The sequence below is a fragment of the Sander vitreus genome, unplaced genomic scaffold (genome assembly GCF_031162955.1).
Source record: "Sander vitreus isolate 19-12246 unplaced genomic scaffold, sanVit1 ctg216_0, whole genome shotgun sequence".
NCBI lineage: Eukaryota > Metazoa > Chordata > Actinopteri > Perciformes > Percidae > Sander > Sander vitreus.
The window spans coordinates 201710-224782 of NW_027595408.1; the positions used below are offsets into that span (position 1 = coordinate 201710).

The 23073-nt window shown below is 39.2% G+C and overlaps 1 protein-coding gene across 1 annotated transcript in view; it reads right to left on the minus strand.

Moving 5' to 3' along the window:
• The window catches only part of LOC144513344 (contactin-associated protein-like 5), a gene marked incomplete at its 3' end in the record, with an annotated part of 216085 nt that extends 193611 nt beyond the window's left edge, over nt 1-22474 (minus strand). Inside the window, exons 1-3 of the mRNA XM_078244387.1 lie at nt 22462-22474; nt 20723-20833; nt 6655-6848 (exon numbers count right to left, since the gene is read on the minus strand). Coding sequence (XP_078100513.1) covers nt 6655-6848; nt 20723-20833; nt 22462-22474 — 318 coding nt within the window. The remainder of the gene's footprint in view (nt 1-6654; nt 6849-20722; nt 20834-22461) is intronic.
• Between the last annotated feature and the right edge of the window lie 599 nt (nt 22475-23073).

The following is a 23073-nucleotide window of genomic DNA, read 5'->3' on the forward strand; positions in this document are numbered from 1 at the left end:
TCAAAGGGATATTGCCAATTGGTCTGCGCTACTTGCATCACTACGGTCCAGGATTGCTGTTGTTAAAATGAACATAGTTCCTTGTGTGAATTTCTTAAATACAATGATCCCCCTACCCCCACCAATACATTTCTGGAAGAAACTTGATACCTTAATTCGGTAGTATATTTGGAATAATAAACAACCTAGGCTAAAATACGCTACCCTGCAATGTACCACAAACACCGGAGGCTTGGCCCTCCCTAACCTTAAAGTGTATCACAGAGCCTTTCAGCTACGGGCCCTCAGCGTGGGGATGGACCCCTCATCTACAGTTCCATGGAGAGAAATAGAGCAAAACCTCATTGGAAGTCTAAGACTGCAAGACCTTGCTTTTGCAGGTGTGCATCCAAAAAGGTGTATGCTGGCCCATGGCCCTATTATCACCAACACACTGACCAACTTTAAAAAGGTGGAGGAGCAACTACGCTACACCAATAAGTGGCATTTGAATACCCCAATATGGCACAATGCACACTTACTGTCTGGCAACAAACCCTTTGCTTGTAAGCAGTGGAGTGACAGAGGTATTTATACTTTAGACTAGCTATTCAATGAGAAAGGTATGTTGAGTTTTGAAGACCTGAGAACTAGTTTTGAGGTGCCCAGGACATCGTTCTACTTTTATCTGCGCTTAAGATCAGCCCTAAAATGTTATAATGTGCCATGGGGAAACAGTCTTGAGTCAATAAATGGTTTGTTGATTTTCCTGTGAGAGTATTAGTGTCCAAGATGTATGCTAAACTGATGCAAATATCCATAGGAGAACTCCCAATAGTAAAGAAATGGGAACGAGAGCAGAGCCCTGAGAGGAACGCAATTAATTGGGAGACAGTTTTCACTGTTCCAAGAACCCAAATCACCAGTATATTCACTTCAACATATGCCACAGGACATATTGGACTCTTCAGAAGAGATAAGTCTCGAAAGCCATTCCCACTCCATACATTCTGTCAACCTGAACAAACTGGAACTTTCCTACATATGGTCTGGGAGTGTGAGCATGACTTCTGGCATAAAACTACATCAATACTATCTGATGTGTTAGGATATCTAATCCCTACTGACCCGATTGTTTTGTTACATAATGATGACTCACCTGCTTGAGAGACAGAGGAAGATTTAGCTAGCTGGCTCAACTGCAACTAAGAAAATGATAGCTCAACGCTGCCCCCCTCCCCCCCCCCACCCCACTCGCTTTGTATAAAACAGTGGTTAGCATATTTTCTAGACATAGTTATGCTTGAACTCTCTACAGCAAGGATTAACAAAGCCAAGTCATCAACTATCAACCTATGGAAAAGCACAGCAGCACAAATATCAGACCTAATGACCTCAACGCCACAAGAACAAGAGGAGAGCGTCTAGGCAAGGTGTGATTTCTGTTTGTTTCTTTTGTTTTCCTCGAGACTGCAGAGGGTGGGGGGTAGGAGAGGGTTTTTGTTCTTGTTCAATTTGTGTTTATCTGTTCTATGCACCACTTGACCTTACCTGGCACATATTGTGTAATTTGTTCTGTATGTCTGGATGATAAATGGTGCTAAAAAATAATAAAAAAATTGATCTAAAAAAAAAAAAAAGGGTGCATATCCAAAGCTTGAATGGTATCGGCGGAACTCCGACATTTTGTAGAAAAGGTGTAGGCTGACTGAGGTTCAGAGTCGACATCCTCGTTGCGTGGTAACAATAACGACTCTTTCTTGACTTATTCACTTTTCTTTATTCCAACCAACGTGAACAGGTAGTGTGTCAGCATACATGTGTCTATCTGGGCCTTCTCCTCTCTTCTACTACATTCACTTCTTCTACTCTAAACTGGATTCATTGCGCACAGCGCCACCTAGCGCTAAGGTTGAAACACCATAAAATGTTATTTGATATCAAGTATAGGGTGGAGGCTTTTTCTCCAGGTTTCATCCACCTTTAATGATGTGTTTAATTTTTATCTTCATATCTTTGGTTATGAACACTCCTTCAGATAATATGAGAGTTCCTGTCCTCCCCGTGGGTTTGTACCATGAAATGAGCAACCATAACATTCTCACCCCCCTTGTAAGATCTGTTTGAAAAAAAAGTACATTTCTCTAACATAATTATCCAACATAATTGTACCTGTTACAAATGCTATGAAAACAATATTTAATTCTAAAAAGACTCACTGTACATTCATGAATTCTTTTATTCATTATAAGACATTTGTAGGACACCATGATGACCTAACTTGGGATGGTACTCCATATTGACCAACAGCAGACATGAAGCCATCAAGAACAGTTTCAGATCTGTTGTTGATCTATTAAATTATGATGGACAGTACAAAAATAAGTAGGAAAAACAGACCTGATCAGCTTGTGATTTCCATCTATATGCCATAGACTATTTGGTGCAGGAACATTGTACTGACGACGCCTTGCAGTCTGTAGGGTTAACCTTTGCATCAAGATTGCTCCTGGATTTGCCCTTAATCAATGCCCTAATTGAAAAAGGAGATTCATGAACATTATGAAATAATCACTGAAGAAAACATAATTATTAGATGGATGTTATTGCTGGACTAAAATTAGTAATACTGTAAGTATGTGGACTGATAACTTTAAGTGTAAAGACTAAGAAGGATGTAGCTCTTTAAATTTTTTAACAAGCAGCAAGACGTAGAAGTTGAAAAATATGCACAAGTTCCTACTGGCCATGTAATTTAGAATGGGGGTCGGGCTTCTGTCTTGAGGTTATACAAACAACATTAATTCTTACTTTGAATGTATATGCCCCTGGATTGTACATGTCCCAGCATCATTTAGTAGCCAGCATTTGGATGTGTGCGCTGAATCCCCATCTCCAAATCATCATCTGTAATAGTAGAGTATCGGTCTGATTTTCTACATTAGAAAATTAAAATGTGTTTTCCAACTTGCAGGGGAAAAGTAACTGTATAACATATGATGTAATAATGTTGGTTAGATGTAACAGTTTACCAAACATGCATTCAGCCTCATTAACAAGGCCCCGAAGCCCCACTTGCTCCTTGTCCTACATCCTGGATTATATACTTTCCCATATATCCTCAAACTTTTAAACATCCCTAAATATTTGCACATCCTGCACTAATCCATACAGCATATTTTCTTAATGTTAAACCGCTATATTATGCATATTTGTTTCTGTATTTATTGTTTATTTTATATAACATCGTATTTACAGGTGTGTCAACTGCAGCGGCTGTGCAAGAAGGAAACAAGATGAATGAGGACAGAAACGTCCACATAAATAGTCTCAAAGAAGTCCCATTCACCTTGTCTCACTTCACCATCAATGGAAATGTTCAGTTTAATGTGAATTATAGAGCAGTTGATTGCCCGCTAGCTCACTTAACAACGCCTCAGCTAATGTTGTGTCAACTCGCAGTGATTAAAACAGCAGCTGGGTTAATGAATTTGTCCACCTATAGCTAGCGATAGCACTGCAGCACCTGATAACAGCCCAACTCATAAAATATACGGCTACTACCACAGCCCATAAAGAGGGGTGAAATGCAGCCTGTATTATAAATGTTTTTGCCCACCATAACCTACTCTTTAGCTCAATAAGTAAGTTAACTCACGTAAGGCCTTCTTCAGCCAATCTCCTCTGAATCGTGCTGGATGACACACCAAACAGATCCGCAATTTCTCGGGTTGAGAGACCGGACAACACAAAGTTAGTCAGCATGTTGCCTGGAATATCCCGAGGAGGGCGTACAGTCCAGACCATTCAGTCTAAACAACGTGGCGGCTTCCACGGATGAGATGAGCGTAGCTATCGCGTAAGTTTCATCCGAATCAGAAAGTATTCCTTCATTGAAAGAAGAGCAAAAAACGGCACTGGAGGCTTTTCTCGGAAGAAAAGATGTTTTTGCTCTTCTTCAGAAGTGTACTGTGAAAACTTGGTGGGGATTGTCGTTGATGAGGTTCATGTCACATACAAACAGTAAGTTTAAAAACGTTAACGTTGCTACGTTACCTAACTTAATTGTATGTTAAACGATGGCATTAGAAGAACCGCAAGGTCCTTGAAGCCAAACTAATGCTAGCTACACTAACTTAGCTAGCTTCACTAACTTAGCTAGCTTCACTAACTTAGCTAGCTTCGTTGATCTGATTGGTTGATTTGGCCTGTCTATCACCAACATAGGTGGATAGACAGATGGTTTATCCAATCAGCTAACCAGTATTTTCGCCCCTTCCCAAAAGTTCTCCAACGGAAAGTTCCCAGATGGATATGCTGAGCAAATGCAAAGCAATCCATTTGGAGTCAGGTTAGCAGGGGGAAGGCTGCTTGGAAATTTGTCAAGTGTCATTTGTTTGTAGCTTAAATTGTTTTTATGTTCATTATGGTTAGTTAAATAACATCTGCAGTAATAACACTGTTACCACCGTTGCCCTTTTTCATCCCTGCAATCACTTTATAATTTATCCCCTTTTTTCTCTACAGCCTCATCGACTCTCTGGGCCCATGTTGGGCATATTATAACTCTACAGGCCTAGTCTGTTGATTTTAGGCAACTGATGTGAGAATGTTTACTGTTGTACGGTTTTAGAATAAATTATATTTATATTTGCGCTGCTTTTGTCTTTCCTGACTGAAAGTTAGATTTTACATTCAAATCTGTCAACTCAAAGGCCAAGCAAATCACACAATCCAGATAAAACATTAAACATGAATACGATCTTAATTTTAAAAGGTTCCAAATTCACATGTTGTTTTGTATGATTTAAGTACACATTCAATTAATGAGAAATGTGTAACAGTGATTATAATAGAACAGATGAATAACCACCCAGTGTCATAATTCTTTACATTTAATGTCTTGTGTAAAAAGTGATGCCTTCAAAGTGTTCACTGCACAGATGAGAAGTCTTGTTAAGAGTCCAGTTCTGTCTTCTCAGGTTGATCATCCACTGGTCCAGCCTGTCTGGATCACCTCACGTTAGAGGGAAACAACACCAATGTGTGTTGGGTAAACTCCTTCAAAGACTTCTTTACAGGGAAACTTAAATTACTTCTATGTTCAAGAGGTCATAATCAAATAATTTTAGCTAAAATAAAGTAATAGGTCTATATACTATATACGGCTGGGAGCTGCTTATCTCGGCCAGGAGTAAAGCTTTGCGTTGCTGTTCAGGTGGCGGTCCCAAATAACATAGTGAATATTTATTTTCCAAACTCACACAAACACCCTTTGTTCAAAAGTATTATCACTGTGAATTTAAGTGTGAGTGTCTTGCTACGAGGCTTCTGTCTATGGCTAATTGACTAGTTAACGTGCTAATAATGCTAACAAACGTTTAAAAAACATATTAGAATTTCACTCACCGAAAGAACTGGAGCATAGACTTCTTGGTAGGGTCCGTAAGTACAATTAAAGTACAGGAAGCCATATTATGCATCAGAAATTTGTCTAACAGGCAAAAACACGGTCGGGAGTTCAAGTGCAGTGACTCGGATTAGATTACACTTCAGCAGAGGTGTTCATTTCCAAACAGGTCAGTATTTGCCGACCGCAATGATATTAGTGCTATAAGTTAGCAGCACACTTGGACCCAGGGTGAGCATAGAGGGTGAGTCTGAGTGAGAAGGAAGAAGTGGTGAATTTACAGCTCACAGCAACTTAATACGATCTAGTGTCAGCAAAAACAGTTTACTATCCAACGCTGTCCACACTGCTCCAAAATCCAAACCCCAAGTTCATTGGGTACCCAGAAAACCAAGTGTGAAGTAGATTGGATGAACGGTTCATTAGATATTTTAAAGACAGACCACACACACACACACACACACACACACACACACACACACACACAGAGGCTTCCTGATTAATTAGATAGATGGGGGTCTATGGAAATTGACTCACTTCTAGAGCAAGCCTCAAGCGGCCACTCGATGAAATGCAGTTTTTGGCACTTCCGCATGTGTTTGATTGCTCAGCATGGGAGGTTGCCCCTTGCTTGCGACCCTACCTGGCCTTATTACACTGAATATATTTGGGAGCCCACTAGGGTTGCACAATATGAGGAAAATATGCATCTGCAATAACACTGTTGAATACCGTGATAACGACATTACCTGCGATAAATAAACAGATATTAAAATGTACTTAGTTCTGCATTTCTGCTGCTTTCAGCAGTTTTCTAAAATACAACAAATTGCTTGTTCAATTTAAAACAAATAAAAGGAAATCATTTCTAACACTTTTATTGAACACATTGAATATTAAATTGAATATATAAGTCACCACTAAAAAAAAGAACGACACTTTAATGCACAATTTTTTACTGATATTTTCTTTTCAACTAACACAAAAAATCTCTGCTATATGTTGCAGCCTATCGCAATGTGTTTATTGCGCCAGTTGATATTGCGATGACGATAAAAAACAATATATTGTGCAGCCCTAGAACCCCTCTGATTAAGACCCCTAGATAAAGTCAAACTATCAGCATTTGCCGCACATTACTCTCCAAATTACATTGCCACATGACCTTGCATTAATCAGAAAGTGGACCTTGAAAAAAGTGTAACTCAGCCAAAGATACAAAAACATCACAGCCCAAATGCTGAAATGAAACGGTAAAGACTCACCCCTCCTCCGTCCTCCTGGCTGTACTGTTTCCAGGTCTGGCCTGTGTCACTGTAGAGCAGCAGGTATCTGCTAACCCAGTCTAAGCTGTTGTAGCGCCCCTGTGTGGCCACAGCAGTTACCTCCATCCGGTCTCTGAGGTCCACTTGGAGCCAGGGCTCCCGGTCTGTCACCATGGGAGACCAGCCTCCTGGCCCTTGAGGGAGAAGAAAAACACACGGAGAGATCCATTTAAACGACGGACCGTGGAATGTTGTGGTTTTGTACTTAGTCATATGCTGTGTCTCAAATCATGCACTTCTGTACACATGCTAGTTTGAGTACATAGTGCATTCACACTGACAAAGCGTGGCCAAATGCATTGCACTACGAGTCCCCGGATGCTGCACTCAAAGCGATCAAAACATTGAGTGTGGAACGCTGGATACTTCACACTCAACCTTTGCCATCTTTGCAATGGAGCGAAAGTTACGGAACGGCCAAACACTTCGCAAACTTGTGAATTAGGCAAGCTAGGAAGCTGCAGTGGATACTGTTGTCACAGCAAAACCAAACTATACAAATGTAATGTATACATGTTTTTTTGTTATTGTTGAGTACCACTATACTACAGTAATTTCCTAAGAAAACAAGCCAGTTTATGTTTTGCCAGGAAATAATAGGTTGGGATAATGCTCAGCCCGGCTGCATTTTACCTTTAAACAGAAGCAGAAGAAGAGTAGTTTCTATCAGTGCATAACAGCTGTGCGCGATTTGAGTCAACACTAATACTACTCTGTCGCAGTTTACGCACTACACAAGTGAGTAGACGGTGTACACAGTGTACTACATGGAAGTATCACACTGTTACTCTCCCTTCTGTCAATGGGCTCAGTTTGCAAAAATAACTGCTGTCCTTATTTATGCTGAGGGAATATTTGTAAATGGAAGGCGTTTAGGTGAGCTAACAAATGCTGTTCATTTTAGAACATGCAACCGGGTTTGGGAATTCATTGAGGGCCTGTCCCTTTTCAAGAGACCTTGTCTATGACATCATCTTTACAGCTCATTAATGTCTCCTGGCATTAGACGCAAAATGGCAGTGCTTTAAAGATATGCAACAGTTGTTGCTACAGGTACAGGTTCAAGTTGAATTTTTTAACATAGTTTTCATTTTAGTTTTCCACATTATTCATATATAATACTTACAAATATATATATATATATATATATATATATATGTGTCAATTATTGCCCCCCTCCCCCAACACAAGTACAGAACAATAAATTCCACAAAAAGGAAAACAAAACATACAGCTTGATTGAGAAGTTGAAGTCAGCCAACTCAGTAAAGTGTGGTGGCATTCAACTTTGCTGTTGTCAAAACCTAGGTTAAGGGATTTTTATCTGTGTAGACAACAAATGAAGGTGCATAATACAGATAGTCTCTGAACCGTTCGCTTATTGCTCACTTCATGGCTAAAAACTCTAACTTCCCAGAGTGGAGGTGGTAATTCTTCTCTGGGGCAGTAAGTGTTCTTGACCCATATCACAACCAGCTTGCCGTCTTGTCTCTGGTACAGTACTGCATCAAGCCCATCCTGAGACACGTCACAATGCAGCACAAAAAGGCTTCTCAAAGTCCGGGTAGCCTATGACTGGTGGACACAGCAAGAAATCAATGAGCTGACGGAGCACTTCCTGGTGTTGTTCTGTCCATGTAATCGGCTGACCTGATGGTAGTTGGTCTGATTTTTCTCTTTTTCCACTGCTTTTGCTCACACCTTTTCCTGTCACTTTACAACCTGGAGCCTTTTCAGCTGATAGCAGGTTGTACAGGGGTTTTTCTGCAGTCTGTGAGATTGGAATATATGGACGGTAGTAGGATATAAATCCAAGCATTTCCCTCACTTCCCCCTCAGTCTCAGGTTTGCATTCTTTCAACGCCTGCACTGGTGCTAACTCTGCTGGATCCATCGTGTAGCCATTCTTAGATACAATCTTTCCCAGGAATTTCACCTGGTCCTTGAATGTTTCACACTTTTTGGCTGTGAGCTTCACTCCATGCTCAACACCCTGATATCAGCCAGATGATGCTCACATGTCTTACTGTGCACCAAGCTGTCATCCAGATATGGCTGACATGTCACATCTCTCAGCCCAGCTAGATACTCCTCCATACAACGCTGGAACTCCGCAGGAGCAGAGGACAGACCAAAAGGTGTTATAAAGGCTGTGAGAGATATGCTGCTCTCCTCAAGAAACACCTGATGATATGCATTGCCCTGGTCCAAAACCGAGAACCATGCACTTTGACTCAGACTGTTGAGCATGTCCACACACAAAGGGGGGGGTGTCCCTTTATATAGCCAATATTACTATAAGTCCCACCTTATCACATATACTGTACATATGTTTATTTAGTTTACTATATACTACTATTATTTTATTATTTGTCTTGAATATTTTTCTTAATTTTTGTCTAAGTAAGTGGTGATGATGAGTGGTGGGATTCGGGTGGGGGGGATATGTTCATGTTGTAAATTGTATGTTTTTTCAAAAATTGTTGTCCAAGCGGAGAAAGGTATAGAGCTTAAGATAAATAACATCTCACCATACAGTTTCACAAATAGGCGATAATGGGGCAAGAACAGATTGTTCAATACAATACCAGGGTGGGGCTCTCGCAGGACGAAGTGATTAGTGGGCCAGATGCCTTAAGTTAAAAGCATAGTAACAATACAACATGTTTGGTTGACCCAAACCTCCTCTATCAATCGGTCTTTGTAATTTATTAAAATGTAGCCGTTTTTTTTTTTTTTTACCATTCCATATAAATGTCTTTGTTATCCTGTCAAATAGTGATGGTCAAATGAAGCTTCGCGAACCACTGTCTTTATTTTCTGAGCTCACTAGATGGCGATCTCTGTTCAACAAAGGGTTGAAAACACACTGAATTGCCATTCCTTTAACCTTTTTCTTTGAACAGAGAGCGCCATCTAGTGAGCTCAGAAAATAAAGACAGTGGTTCGCAAAGCTTCCTTTGACCATCACTACTGTCAAACCATTCAAAATATGACAGGGGAACCTCCAGAGGAAGAGATTGGATGAGGTAATTCAGCTTGGAAACAAAACATTTTTTATAACTTTCCCTGCTATTGAGAGATTGAGAGTAGCCCGTCTATTTACATCACAAGAGATTTTATTCAATGATGGATCCAAATTAACTTTAACTAGGTCTTTAAACTGGGGAGGGAATAAGATACCCAGATAAATACGATACCTTGCTTTGTCCACTGAAATGCACCTGATTGGAAGGCTGTTAAAGTGTTTTTTAATCTTTATTTGACAGGGACAGTGCATATTAATAAACATTTCTGTAAATATGCCAGAATTAGCCTGCAGGCCCTGATGTTACAATGATAGGCATCCTAACATGAGCATGACATAAAATACAAATATAAATACATGTGCACTAGATACTTCTTGTTTTGTATACAACTAAAATAACATTTCATTGTAGTTTAAAAAAACCCACCAACAATCAACATAATTAAATAAATATATAGCCTATATAAACAAGACATACAAAATGAATATAAAAAATAGTTGGATCAATGTTGACATCTTTGGGTTGTGACTTGCCATTTTTTGCATTAGACTTAAATGAGTGATATGATGAGGACTATCTTATTGATTGTGGTACTCTATTCCACTGATGTGCTGCCCTGAAGTAAAAGACAGCCTGGCTGAATGCAGTATTTCTCAGTGGGATTGTGCAGTCCCCCCTAGCTGCACCTCTAGTCACTCTGCTGGTATTAGATTTCGATGTAAAGAAACCGAAAAGAGGGAGAGGAGCTAAGCCATGCATACTTTTGTTAACTAAACAGACATTTTTTAACTTATTCAGGTTTTCCCAGGTAAGTAGTTTGTACTTTTTCAGGATATGCAATGATGAAATCTAAAATATGTTTTATCTAATATTTTAAGTGCTTGTTTGTATAATGATTCCATTGGTTTCATTGCAGTAGAGTGTGTGGTAGACCCAGTTATCAGACAGTATGTGATGTGAGATATATATATATAGAAATATATATATATAGAAATATATATTTTGGCTGCTTCAATTGATAGGGAATTTCTGATGAACCTGAAATTTGATAAGTTGAACTTTATCTTATTTCTAATTCTCTTAATGTGTGTTGTAAAGTTGAGCTTTGAATCTGTATAGTCCTAAATATTTGTAATCTGTTACAACTTGCACCTTCTCTCCAGAGATAAAAACATCCCGTTCCACATCATGCATGTATTTTTTTGAGAAATACATACAATCAGTTTCTGATGCATTCCGCTGCAGACAGCATTGATTAAGCCAAGATGTGACCCCCAAACAGCTGTTAAAGGTAATGCTTCTGACTTGGACTAAAAAAAAAAAAAAAGACAAATGACACCAAAGGGGTACCCAAAGCGTCAAATTAGTTTTACGTCCCCTGTGTCTGACTGCGACGCTAAAGGAGACTTTTTGTGTCAGTAGCTAACGCCAAAGGCACCTGACTGGTCAGTTTTGACATGCTGGGAGTGAGACTGTTTTGAATTAGATGAAGGGAACCAAACATGGCTGGTTCTCTAGGATTGAACAGATGGTTATGGCACTCCAAGGTGCAGTTCCACCGATACCATCTACACTATTAATAGTAAGTTAGTTAAATAACGTTTTAAGTTTTCATTTTAACTTACTAATGCATTCTGGAGGGAGTTACTGTTAGCTAACCTACCTAGCTAGCATTAGCTAACGTTTGTCAGTGTGACTCAAATGCTAGCTAAAGTTTTGTGATCCACTGAAAGAACTTTCTGTGATTCAGAATGGTAACCATAAGTATAGCCTTAAATGAGCATAATTTGTATTATGACATAACACAGCAGTATATCTAATTGTACATATCTGCAACATACTCCAATTACATTGTGAGTAGAATGCAGCATCTGCGCTGTACAAGGTTTTACAGGACTGATCAGATAAACTGGAGTGATTTCTAGTTTTATGATGAGTCTGTTTGTAGCTTTGATTCAGAAAGGTCATAGGCATCGATTTCGGTAGGGACGGTGGGGATGGTGGGTACGCGTACCTACCAGATTTCTTCATGAGGTATTTAGTACCCACCACTTTTTTTGAAAACCTCGAGCTCAATTTAGTTAAAAAAAACAAACAGACACAGCCGCACTGCTGCTGCGCTGGCTGCACGCTTCTCTGTTCACAACACTGCCTGTCAGGACATTCTGCTTAACGTGAAAAAAGTTTAACGTGGTTTAATGTACCTAAACAACGATCAATGATCACCACATTTCTCATGGCCACATATTGTAATGAACACTTAAGTCTGTCAAAAGAACTAAACCGAAATACAACAATTATATAAGTTATCTCAAATTAGCGTTGTCTTCTTCTTCATTGGCGCCTATGGCGAGGAAAAAGCTTGTACCTAAACAATGATTACCAAATTTCTCTCTCATATTGCTCCTCATAACCACTGAAAACTGTCAAAAAATCGAACCAGAAATGTGGTGATGATTGATCATTGTTCACGTATTAGTAAGCTACAGGACAGTGTCTTTCAAAACATGAGCTGTGCGAAAGAGAAAAAAAAAAATGAATGCGTCATTGTACCCAGCACTTCTGGAAATGTACTTCCGGATGCGTCTCTGTCCCCAGCACATTTCAAACCAAACTGACGCCCATGAGAAAGGTAACCTGTTACCCATATGCTAGTTAGGTTCTTTACAGGCTGAGAGAGAAAGACAAAGACAGACAAAACAGATTATTATACATTTTGAAACGGAACTCCCAGCCTCTTTGTTCTACTCACAGTATATACTATTGTGAAGTAGAGGGTAACATTATATTAATTAATTATTAATATTTATTTATTTAGTTATTTTTTTTAAAGGAGCACAAAACCACAGTTGGCGACATTAAAGAACAGCTTGTTTATTGCTAATGCCACATGGTCAAAATTAAATGATTTATTAAAAATGTAATAACAATAACTTATAACCATATCTTACTTCACCAGTAAATTCCTGTTAAACGACAAAAACAACCACTGGATGGGAAAAGGGTATTTTACATTAACATTGAATGCAGCACGAGGCGAGTTTCAACTGAATGCACTGTCAGCTACAGACTGTTGTACGTCCCGGTGTTGGAATCCTCTACAGTGAAATACAGTCACACTTTACACCGTTAAGCTGTTAATTTTAACGGTGTTTAATCCAGCTGCTAGCTAACGGTAGGCTAACGCAGGGCAGTTAACAGTGTAATATTTCAATATGCACTCATTAAAGTGAATTTGACTGGCAAAACAGTTAAAGTCCTTCTGACATTACACAATAATAAAAGTCATAATTTTTAAAAACTAAAAGGTTTTGGATCAATTTTTACTTCTTCCAACCATATGTAAAATTAAGAGTCAATGTAGATTTACATATTGCAATAATATCATAATCCTACAATGAATCATTGTGAAAACAAAACTTTCTAGATGTTGTGTTGTTACTTTGGCCAGGTCATTATCAAAAATGTGAATTAGTACATTCATGATTTTGTCCATGTTGATATTAGCTGCTTTATTTACATTTATTAAAAACGTTGCATTGTATTTCAGACCATGCCCCCCTCTTTTTAGATTTGGAACTAGTCCCTAAAACCAAAAGCCACTCAACCTGGAGATTAAACACTGGGCTATTATCATCTGACAACTTTTGTGAATTTATTGATTTGATTTCACACTTTCTCGAAAATAACAAATCTGACTCTATATCACCTTCTCTCCTGTGGGAAACCTTCAAAGCAGTAATACGTGGAGAGATTATCTCATATAGCGCCAGGATACGAAAAACAAAGACAACTTGAACTGATGGAAGCAATTCTTCAAATTGACAGACAACACTCCACTTCAGCCAATCCCACTCTCCAGATGGAGAAACTTAAATTACAGACTGAATTTGACCTCATTTCCACAAACAAAGCAGAGTTTCTTTTAAGGCATATTAAGGGCACGTATTATGAATATGGAAACAAGGCTAGTCGGTTACTAGCAAGGCAACTAAAACATCAATCCTCTTCCCAATTCATCGCACGGATTCGTAGGAACCCCCAAACTTTAGTTACAGACCCAACCGAGATAAATAATATTTTTGCTTTATATTATTCTGATTTATATAAATCAGAAGCCTCTTCAGACACTACATCAATGAACAAATTATTAGATTACTTAGTCTTCCCTTCAGTTGATATTTATTCCAAAAATACTCTAGATGATCCTCTCAGCCTGGAAGAGGTGAAAGCCAGCCTTAAATTAATGCAAAACGGCAAAGCACCAGGCCCAGACGGCTTCCCATCCGAATTTTACCAGAGATTTTCTGATCAACTCGCTCCCCTGTTATTGGATATGTTTAATGACTCCTTTGAACTTTGTACCCTTCCTTTGTCCTTAACTCAAGTGTCAATATCACTCATCCCCAAGAAAAATAAAGACCTTGAAGATTGCAGCAGCTGGCGACCTGTCAGTTTGCTCAACAGTGACATTAAGCTGTTGGCTAAGATCCTTGCTGGCCGCCTCGACCCCTGCCTACTAAACATCATCTCAAAAGACCAGACTGGTTTTATAAGGGGCAGACAGCTATCCTCAAATATACACCGTCTGCTCAACATCATACTGTCCAAACCAGAATCACAAAACCCTGAAATGGTAATTACTATGGATGCAGAAGAGGCTTTTAATGGAGTGGAGTGGAATTATTTATTTTCAGTTCTAAATAGGTTTGGTTTTGGTCAAAATTTTATCTCGTGGATTAAATTGCTATACAATGCCCCAATTGCTAGTGTAAGGACTAACTCAACACAGTCCAATTTCTTTTCTTTAACACGCGGCTGCCGCCAAGGATCTCCGCTATCACCATTGCTGTTCGCCGTTGCAATTGAACCGCTCTCCATTGCCCTTAGGAGTTCACTGCTTTTTACCGGTGTCTATAGGAATGGGACAGAGCACAGAGTATCACTTTATGCCGATGACCTTTTACTCTATGTCTCTAACCCCACTGTCTGCATTGACAAGATTCTGGACATCTTACACACATTTGGTTCCTTTTCTGGTTATAAATTGAACATTAATAAAAGTGAATGCTTCCCTCTTAATAATGCAGCAAAACAGATCCCGGCTCAAACACTACCATTCCACTCAGCTTCTTCTAGTTTTCAATATTTAGGCATTACTATCTTGAATAGTCTCTGTTTACTGTATAAACATAACATTGTGGAACTGGTCAGAAAGGTTAAATCAGATCTACTACGCTGGAATGCCCTCCCATTGTCGCTTCTAGGTAGAATCAATTCTACCAAAATTCTTATTTCTTTTCCAGTGTCTACCTATATACCTGCCCAAAACATTTTTAAAGAATTGAATAAGATTATTTCACATTTCATTTGGGCCGGAAAGACTCCAAGGGCAAAGTACTCAATTTTGCAAAGAACCAAGGATGAGGGTGGCCTTGCTCTGCCAGATTTCAGGGCATACTATTGGGCAGCCAATATTAAAAAAAATCTATACCTGGTACAACTCCCCTAGCACAGACTGGTGTCAGATGGAAGCCTACTCGTGCAACTCCATCTCTTTATCAGCTTTAATATGTGCCCCTCTAAACGCACACCCTACTAAAGTCACCTCCAACCCAATTGTCTTGACTACTATAAAATTCCTGAAACAGTTTAAACGGCACTTCAAAATCACCTCTCTTTCCCCACTAATGCCCTTCTGTGAAAACCATTTATTTCCACCCGCGGCACTTGACTCAACTTACACTCTGTGAAAAGAGAAGGGGCTGGTGAATTTTGATCAACTCTTTGATAAGGACATTTTTATCTCCTTTGAGAACTTCCGAACTAAATTTGCCCTTCCACAAGCTCATTTATTTAGATATTTTCAAGCCAGAGACTTTGTTCGTTGTCATTTCCCCAACTTCTTCCACAAACCACCTCGTACTCTCATCGATGTAATTCCTTCTCTCCCTGCGGTCCGTGGATTCATTTCAATTCTGGTGAAATTAATCTTGTCATCATTATCATCCCCACTGGCAACTAGGAATTCATGGGAAAAGGAGGTAGGTCGTACCTTGTCAGACGAATGGTGGCAAAGGGCCCTTGACAGGGTTAACTCCACCTCATCTTGTGACAGTCTGACATTCATTCAGTTCAAGGTCCTGCACAGGGTACATTTTTCCAATTAATTTTTTATTAAACTTAATAAACTTTTTAATACAAGTGATACATGTGACAGATGTTCTCTGTCATCAGCCAGTCATACACACGTTTCTTTCCTGTCCGAGATTAAGCTCATTCTGGTCCTCTTTCTACAATACTTTTTCAAAAGCTCTAAACAAACCGATGCTTTGGAGTCCTTTAACCTCCATCTTTGGTGTGCCTGAAGAATTCACACACTTCACCAACAGGGAAAGCAACTCCATCGCTTTCACGTCTCTAGTGGCCCGCAGACATATTTTACTTCATTGGAAGGATAAGAATCCTCCCTTCCCTAACTCGTGGCTAAAGGATCTAATGTCATGTCTACACTTAGAAAAAATCAAGTACAGTATTAGGGGGTGCTCCGACAAATTTGTTATAGTTAATCTTTTGAATTAGTTTTTTTCCGAGCATCTGAATCCCTCCTCTAAATGTCCCTTTTTACTCTTTTTTTTCTCTGTTGGTTTAGTTACTGTTCACCCCTCCTGTTTTTGTTCTGGGGGTGGGGGGGTTTGTTGGTGTTCTAAAAGGGGGGAAAATGGGTGGAATGAATCCATACTGATTGAACATGTATTGTGTCTTGATAACCCAATAAAGATATGTAAAAAAAACAACCTTGCATTGTTTATCTTTTCATATAGCTAGACGTCTAAACTCTGGGACAAGGCCGTGATGTTTAAATACCTGCCATGCTAATTCCAAACAGACAGCTTTGTCGAGGCAATTTGGGATTCAGATAGCTTTTACACAGTGGCCATTGACAAATCATGTTCACTATGAACGTGCACACACATATTGTGCATGGACCGAAGCTTTGTGACTAGCAAGCCCTTTCTTACCGCTGCTGCCGTAGAGTGTCTTCCTTGAACATGCGCTGCAGAAGCAAGCACCCGGCTCCCTCAATTTGAGGCACCAAGGGCTGAACAGCTTCCCGTCTCCACCCTTTTCCTCTTGTCCTCTATTAATGCCATTTGTTTTTAACTACATTCTCAACTAAAGCTGTATCTACATGCTCCAAGTTTGATAAACTTTGCCTCCATTTTTTTTAGCCGCGTTACCACGGAGACCACACCAGCACCGCACTCTCACATTACCAAAGACCCACCCTACTTTGCATCTGATTGGCTAGAACTGTGGACTTTTAAATGTATTTATTTTTCTAAAATAGTCATACGCCAGAAATCGGGCACCAGGCCCGAGTACTTAAGCCCTGCGTTAGTTAGAGCTGCGTTTGTTGTGGCATTTCTGTTGTGGTTTTGGATATTTCTGTTGCCTGTTTTCTTAATTCTGTCTGGTTCCCATTTTGTATATTCTGTATATTTCTGTTCACTTTGGTGTAGACTTATCCTGTTTTGTATATTCTGGTTTGTGTATACTTCTATTCCCTGTTGTTTGTATTATGTTCTGTTTCCTGTTTTATTTTGATAGTCTAGTTTTCTGTCTTGTCATGTCTAGTTTTGCTTCCTATGTTTTCCCTCCTGTGTGATTGTCTAACGTGCTCCACCTGTTCCCCAGCCCTGGTGTCACCTGTCCTGTGTTTGCTCGTTACCTAGTTTATTTAGCCCCTGTGTCTCTTGTCAGATCGTTTTGTGTCTTGTTCCTGTCAGTTTGTGTGTGTTTGTGTGGTTTCCCCGTGGCAGTTTGGTATTTCCCATGGTTTTTGTACTCCTTTGTTTTTTTTGGATACCTTTCTTTGTTTTTTGGTATTGGTTTTTGCCTGCTGGTTCTCCCAGGACTCCCTTTGTTCATTTTAGATGTATAAAGTACAAAAAAACACAATCAATCCAAATAGAGCTTTCTCTACCACAGACAGCACTTTTCCTTAACTGCCTAAAAATGCCTCGCCCACATTCCTTTGAAATTCCTCAATTAGTGATGTCACAGATTAAGAATGCCAGCCTAGTTTTTCATATGTGCCACCTGGGGGTGGCTGTAGCTCAGTCTGTAGGGAGTCGGGAACCGGAGGGTCCTTGGTTCAAGTCCACATTGGGACCAAAGTACGGTGGTGGAGTGGTAGCTGCAGAGTTGCCAGTTCACCTCCTGGGCACTGTCAAGGTGCTCTTGAGCAAGGCACCAAACCCCCAACTACTCGGGGTGCCTGTCCATTGACAGCTGCAGCCCCCTTCACTCTGACATCTCCATTTGTGCATGTATAGATACTGAGCATGTGTGTATTTCAGGCCTGTGTGTAATGTGTGTTCTAATAACAGTGAAAACATTGTAATTTCCCTTGCGGGATTAATAAAGTAGAAGAAGTTTTGATGGATTGGAAATACTTCCGTATGTGGCAAGTGAATCCATATGAAGTAACATTTAGAACTTACTGGAAGACTTACAACTTTCAGACAGGTTGCTCATGTCGTCAAGCTCAGTTTGAGGCTGCGCATTATGCTCAGCCATCACCGGAAAAGTGCTTCTAATTGACTTCAGTGGTTTCCGTCGAAGTCTATGGGTCGCTGTGTCCATTAATTTTACAGTCTATGGAATGGACTCACATCTCATCTGCTGCAATCCTTCGTTTATGCCTTCGAAAGCATCGTCTGTAAGTACTAGTTTAGCACAGACAAACAATCTGGACATTATTTTTGCGATGAATGTTTTACTAAGCCTAAATTCTGTAAATTAGTAAATTGTAAGAAACTACATGTATGTTAGCAAGTTATCAGCTTAACTGCATGCCATGTATACTGTATACTTAAATCACTATGCAACTGATGCATAGTAGCTATGTGGAGTTTATACTACAGTGTATACTTTGATTGTGCATCTTGCTTAGTGTATATTTTTGTTTATGTTCTACAGTTTCACTCCTATTCATACTGTATATGACCGTGACGCCAAATAAATCACCAGGAGCTTGGACACTATATCCTGACTCCCGTATTCATTTTAATGGAGTTTGGCTTACTGCTGAAATTGTGTAAACACATTTACAATACATGCCTGCACCCTGTACCGTTACAGAACAGAGGACGTCCCACCCACAGTTGCAAGTTAAAAATCCACCGATGCACCTTTTATACATGTTTTGGTAATGTAGTTAATCTATTGTGTTTAATCTACTATTGTGCTTTGTTAATTTAGTAACGTTACCGTAAATGACGATGCTTTAGCGGAAACAGCCGTCATTCAACAATGTTTATGGAGTTATATTCCTATCTTTATTCAAGAGCGCATTATTTCAATTTGAGAGCATTTCTCACTAATATTACGTTCAGATGTTGTAATAATTTCCCTCAAAACCTTGCTCTCACACTCAAATAGTCACTGCTCGTGCTTGGATTTGCTGTGCTTGTGCTCAAACTTTGTGCTTGGACTCATATTTCTTGCACTCAGGCTGATTTTGTGCCCTTGCAAATATTCTCCTCTCGGATTTTTCCTGCACTCTCGGATTGTTTGTGTGACAACCCTATCAAAATTCAGCAACCAATAGAAAGCCAGCTGTAGTGTTGACCAGTGAAATGACCCCTGCCCCGTTGAGGGTGCGTTTGTTTTATGTTAGAACATCCGTTGCGGACGGCTCCTCTGTAACCATGGGTCTGTAACCCAAGGTTATTAACCCCCGCCGTCCATCGCTTTATTATTAGTATATGTCAATAATGTGCACAGAATGGTCGACGCTCTTTCACCTGCACCCATCAGGAAACGGGAGAAAGCTTTGAAGTGGGACATATCAAGTTAGGTCCACAACTATGAGGGTGATAAACATAAATTAAGCACATAGCATATGGCGCTAGCCATAGCTAGCCTAGATTGATGTCCGTAAACAAATAGCTTTTCTTTATCCCGGTAGTTTAGCTAGCTAGACTGAACGACATACGACGGACAGTATGTGTGTATTTACAACTGGTATTTAATAACCCCACTTTGTATTTTTTCCTCGTTTGGTTAACCATGTTCCTGGGGATTTGGCTAATTTCAGACATGTTAGAGGCAATAGTAGTGGCAGTTATCACTTGTTGCCATAGCAACTCCAAACATCCTAGGCTGTAGCTGACTCAAACCAGACAAATTAAAAACAGTTTTTTTGTTAATGATTAATGCTTTGTTTTTTTTTTTATTGATGGGGAAAAATGTTCTATGACAGTAATGTTCTATGTTTTATGATAATGAAGAGGCGTGAATTACTTCAGAGACTGTGTACTTGTATATCTGGGTCACATAACTGATATATAACAAAAGATGTATCCTGGGATTTATTCAAAACTCTAATTTGTTTGAAAAAGTAATAAATAAATATTTTAAAATTAGACTGGAAGAGACAATTATAACGTTAATTGCAATTATTTCTGAGTGTTACACTGTTCCTAAACATCGTCTATCCCAGTCATTCCCAAACTGTGGTCCGAGGACCACTAGTGGTCCGTGAGGGTACTGCAGGTGGTCCGTGGAAAAGCAAAATAAAATAGAAAATAATAGTTTAGAATATGTATATTGATATAACATTTAAATTTAAATTAAATTGTAAAGTTATTGTGTGATTACTAAAATAGGCTAGTGGCGCTCAGCCATGATGTTCAAGTCCAAACTCCGAAGATTAATAATCAAAGCCTGTTGTTCAAATGAACCTGATGGGCGCTTGAGTAAATAAAGAAATGAAATATGTGGCAGCCGTTGTGTGCAGTAAACTTTCTTTTAACAAGCCTGTTGTACTGATGTGATGACCAGTTATAGTTTTAGTTCTAGTAGGCCTATTAAGAGGTGCGGATTAATTCAGGTAGGACTGTGTGTAGACATATTTTATTATGTGTATTATGAGGAGGTCCGCAAAAATTCTTGGACTCTATCCTACTTACCATCTCTTTTGTAGAGCTTGGCATTGTGAGCAACATAACTGATGGAGGACCGTGAAGAGCTCTGGAAGGATGACTGTGGTAACATGGACACCAAAGGACTGTTGCAGTTGTCTAGGAGAGAAAAGACAATAACAAACTGTGAGCCATAAACAACCATCTAAACTGAAACTGGAATTTGTAAGTAAATAAAAGTAAATAAAATACATCAGGACTTTGAAGTGAGATGTAAAAAAATATCTCAATGTGAGATTTAAAAAGCTATAAATGTTTTGTCCCTCCCCTGAGGAGCACATGTTTACGGTTTATCATAAATTGTTTTGAACCTAGAAGAATTTCATAACAAGTTTGATCTTTTTACATTAACTAATTATTACTTAATTATTACTAACTAATCTAAAAAAAGTAGGGCTGACATAGCGCTGCTGGTTGTATCCAATCAGTAAGCACTAGGGATGTGCATCTCAAGACTAAGGCCGATGCAATATTCATCTCAATGCATTGCCAACGATTGTATCTTTAAAGATACATATGCAGCAACTACCGATGCAATACGATCTAATGCACCCTCTACTGGATGCAGTGCGATTCAACACGATTTTATTTAACAAAATGTGATTCAATGCGATACGATGGGATTTGATGCAATGCGAAATAATATGATGCTCTGCAATTCAATATGGCACAGAGAGATTGATTTTATTTCTTTGGTTCTTTTGGAGCAACAACAAATTGTGTTGGTAAGCATTGCAACCTGCATTGCGCTGTCACAGGTTGGCAGAAATACTTTCACTTCCATTAAAGGCATATTAAAAGCATACTTATTTTATGAAGAACACTTTTAATTATGCTATAATGACATAAATTATGTTGATATACATAATCAATCAGAATCGAATCATTGAGAACATTGTTTGTGTACCCAGAGTTTACTAAAGAAAGGTTTTGAACTCATCGTAGCTGTTGTTGTTTCCGGCCGCAGCCATTTTATCAGTCAAAAACAATCGATTTTCGAATGCAACATAACGGAGGAGAGTAAAGATGGAAAGCTCCTAAAGCTTAGTTCCATATAAATGCACGGATTATTTCTTGTTTTGTCAAAACAATATTGACCTCGTAGTTGAAAAAGGAGCCTCATATGGAATCCGTTCATTTGCATATCGACTCGTTTTGACTGTCAAGGTGGTAGCGGCTGGAAACAACAAGACCTACGGTGAATTGTTAAAAACCTTTCTTTTTAGTAAACTCTGAACACAAACAATGTTGTCAGTGCTGTGGTTAAGGTGTAGAGTCCCTGGTGGTACTTGGAGCAAAGTCTCATGTTGGGTCGAGCCTTCTTAGAGTTTTAAAAATAGATATTTTGAGGCTAGCATCAAAGTGTCCCTAGCACTCCCATTCAAAAGGCCATTTGACCGAAAAACGAGAATACGGTCCATCTTAAAAGTGGCGATTCCGTCCTAAATATGCTTTTAAACGAAAGTTTGATTCAGGTACATTCACAAAAAGACCCTAGGTTGCATTTTGGCGAGAGTTACGCTTTAAGAGTCCACAATGGTAGTGCCTTATCTGTAGATGCTAGGAATCCTGCTGTGCTAGTGCTATTGGACCTCACAGCCGCTCTGATATGGTGGACCATGCAGTCCTCTCTTTTCTTGATCATTGTGGGTATCCGAGGCTCGGCACCTGAATGGTTTAGCTCCTATTTGGCCAAAACGAGCTTCTCTCTCTCTCTTGCGGGGTACCACAGGGTTCCATCTTAGCCCTATCCTCTTTTCATTATACTGTACATGTTGTAGACATGTAGACTGCAGCTCTATCTCCAGGGCCACAGCCCTGTTCAATTTAAACTCAAGGAAATACATGATCATCATCATTGGAAATATTATTCTCCATATACTGTATATGATTGTATGTTTGCCTGGATACCTATTTGACCTGCTGTGCCACGACTAAAAGACTCTTGTGGGTACCACTTTATTTTACTGGTCCTTAGTTTCCTAATAATTTCCTAGATAGCTTCCTGGGTAGAAGAATGTCATTTATAAGTAAAATAGGAATTTCCTTTAAATGTCCTTTAAACTCAAGCTCCAAATTATCAATTAATTTTATTATTGGAAACATTATTTAATGTTATATGTTGAATTGTATGTTGTTCAAAATATTTTTGCATGTCTAGCTGACACGTGGGCACAAAGTGTGTACAAAAACACTGTCTCCATTTTATTAGCAATTAAAAAAAAAAAAAGTTCTTTCTAGGAAACTGTAAACAATTTATAGACCTGTAAATTGCATTTACCAAAAAATAATTTTAAACTTCTTAAACAGTACAACATAATTGCATTATGGTTTGCTGT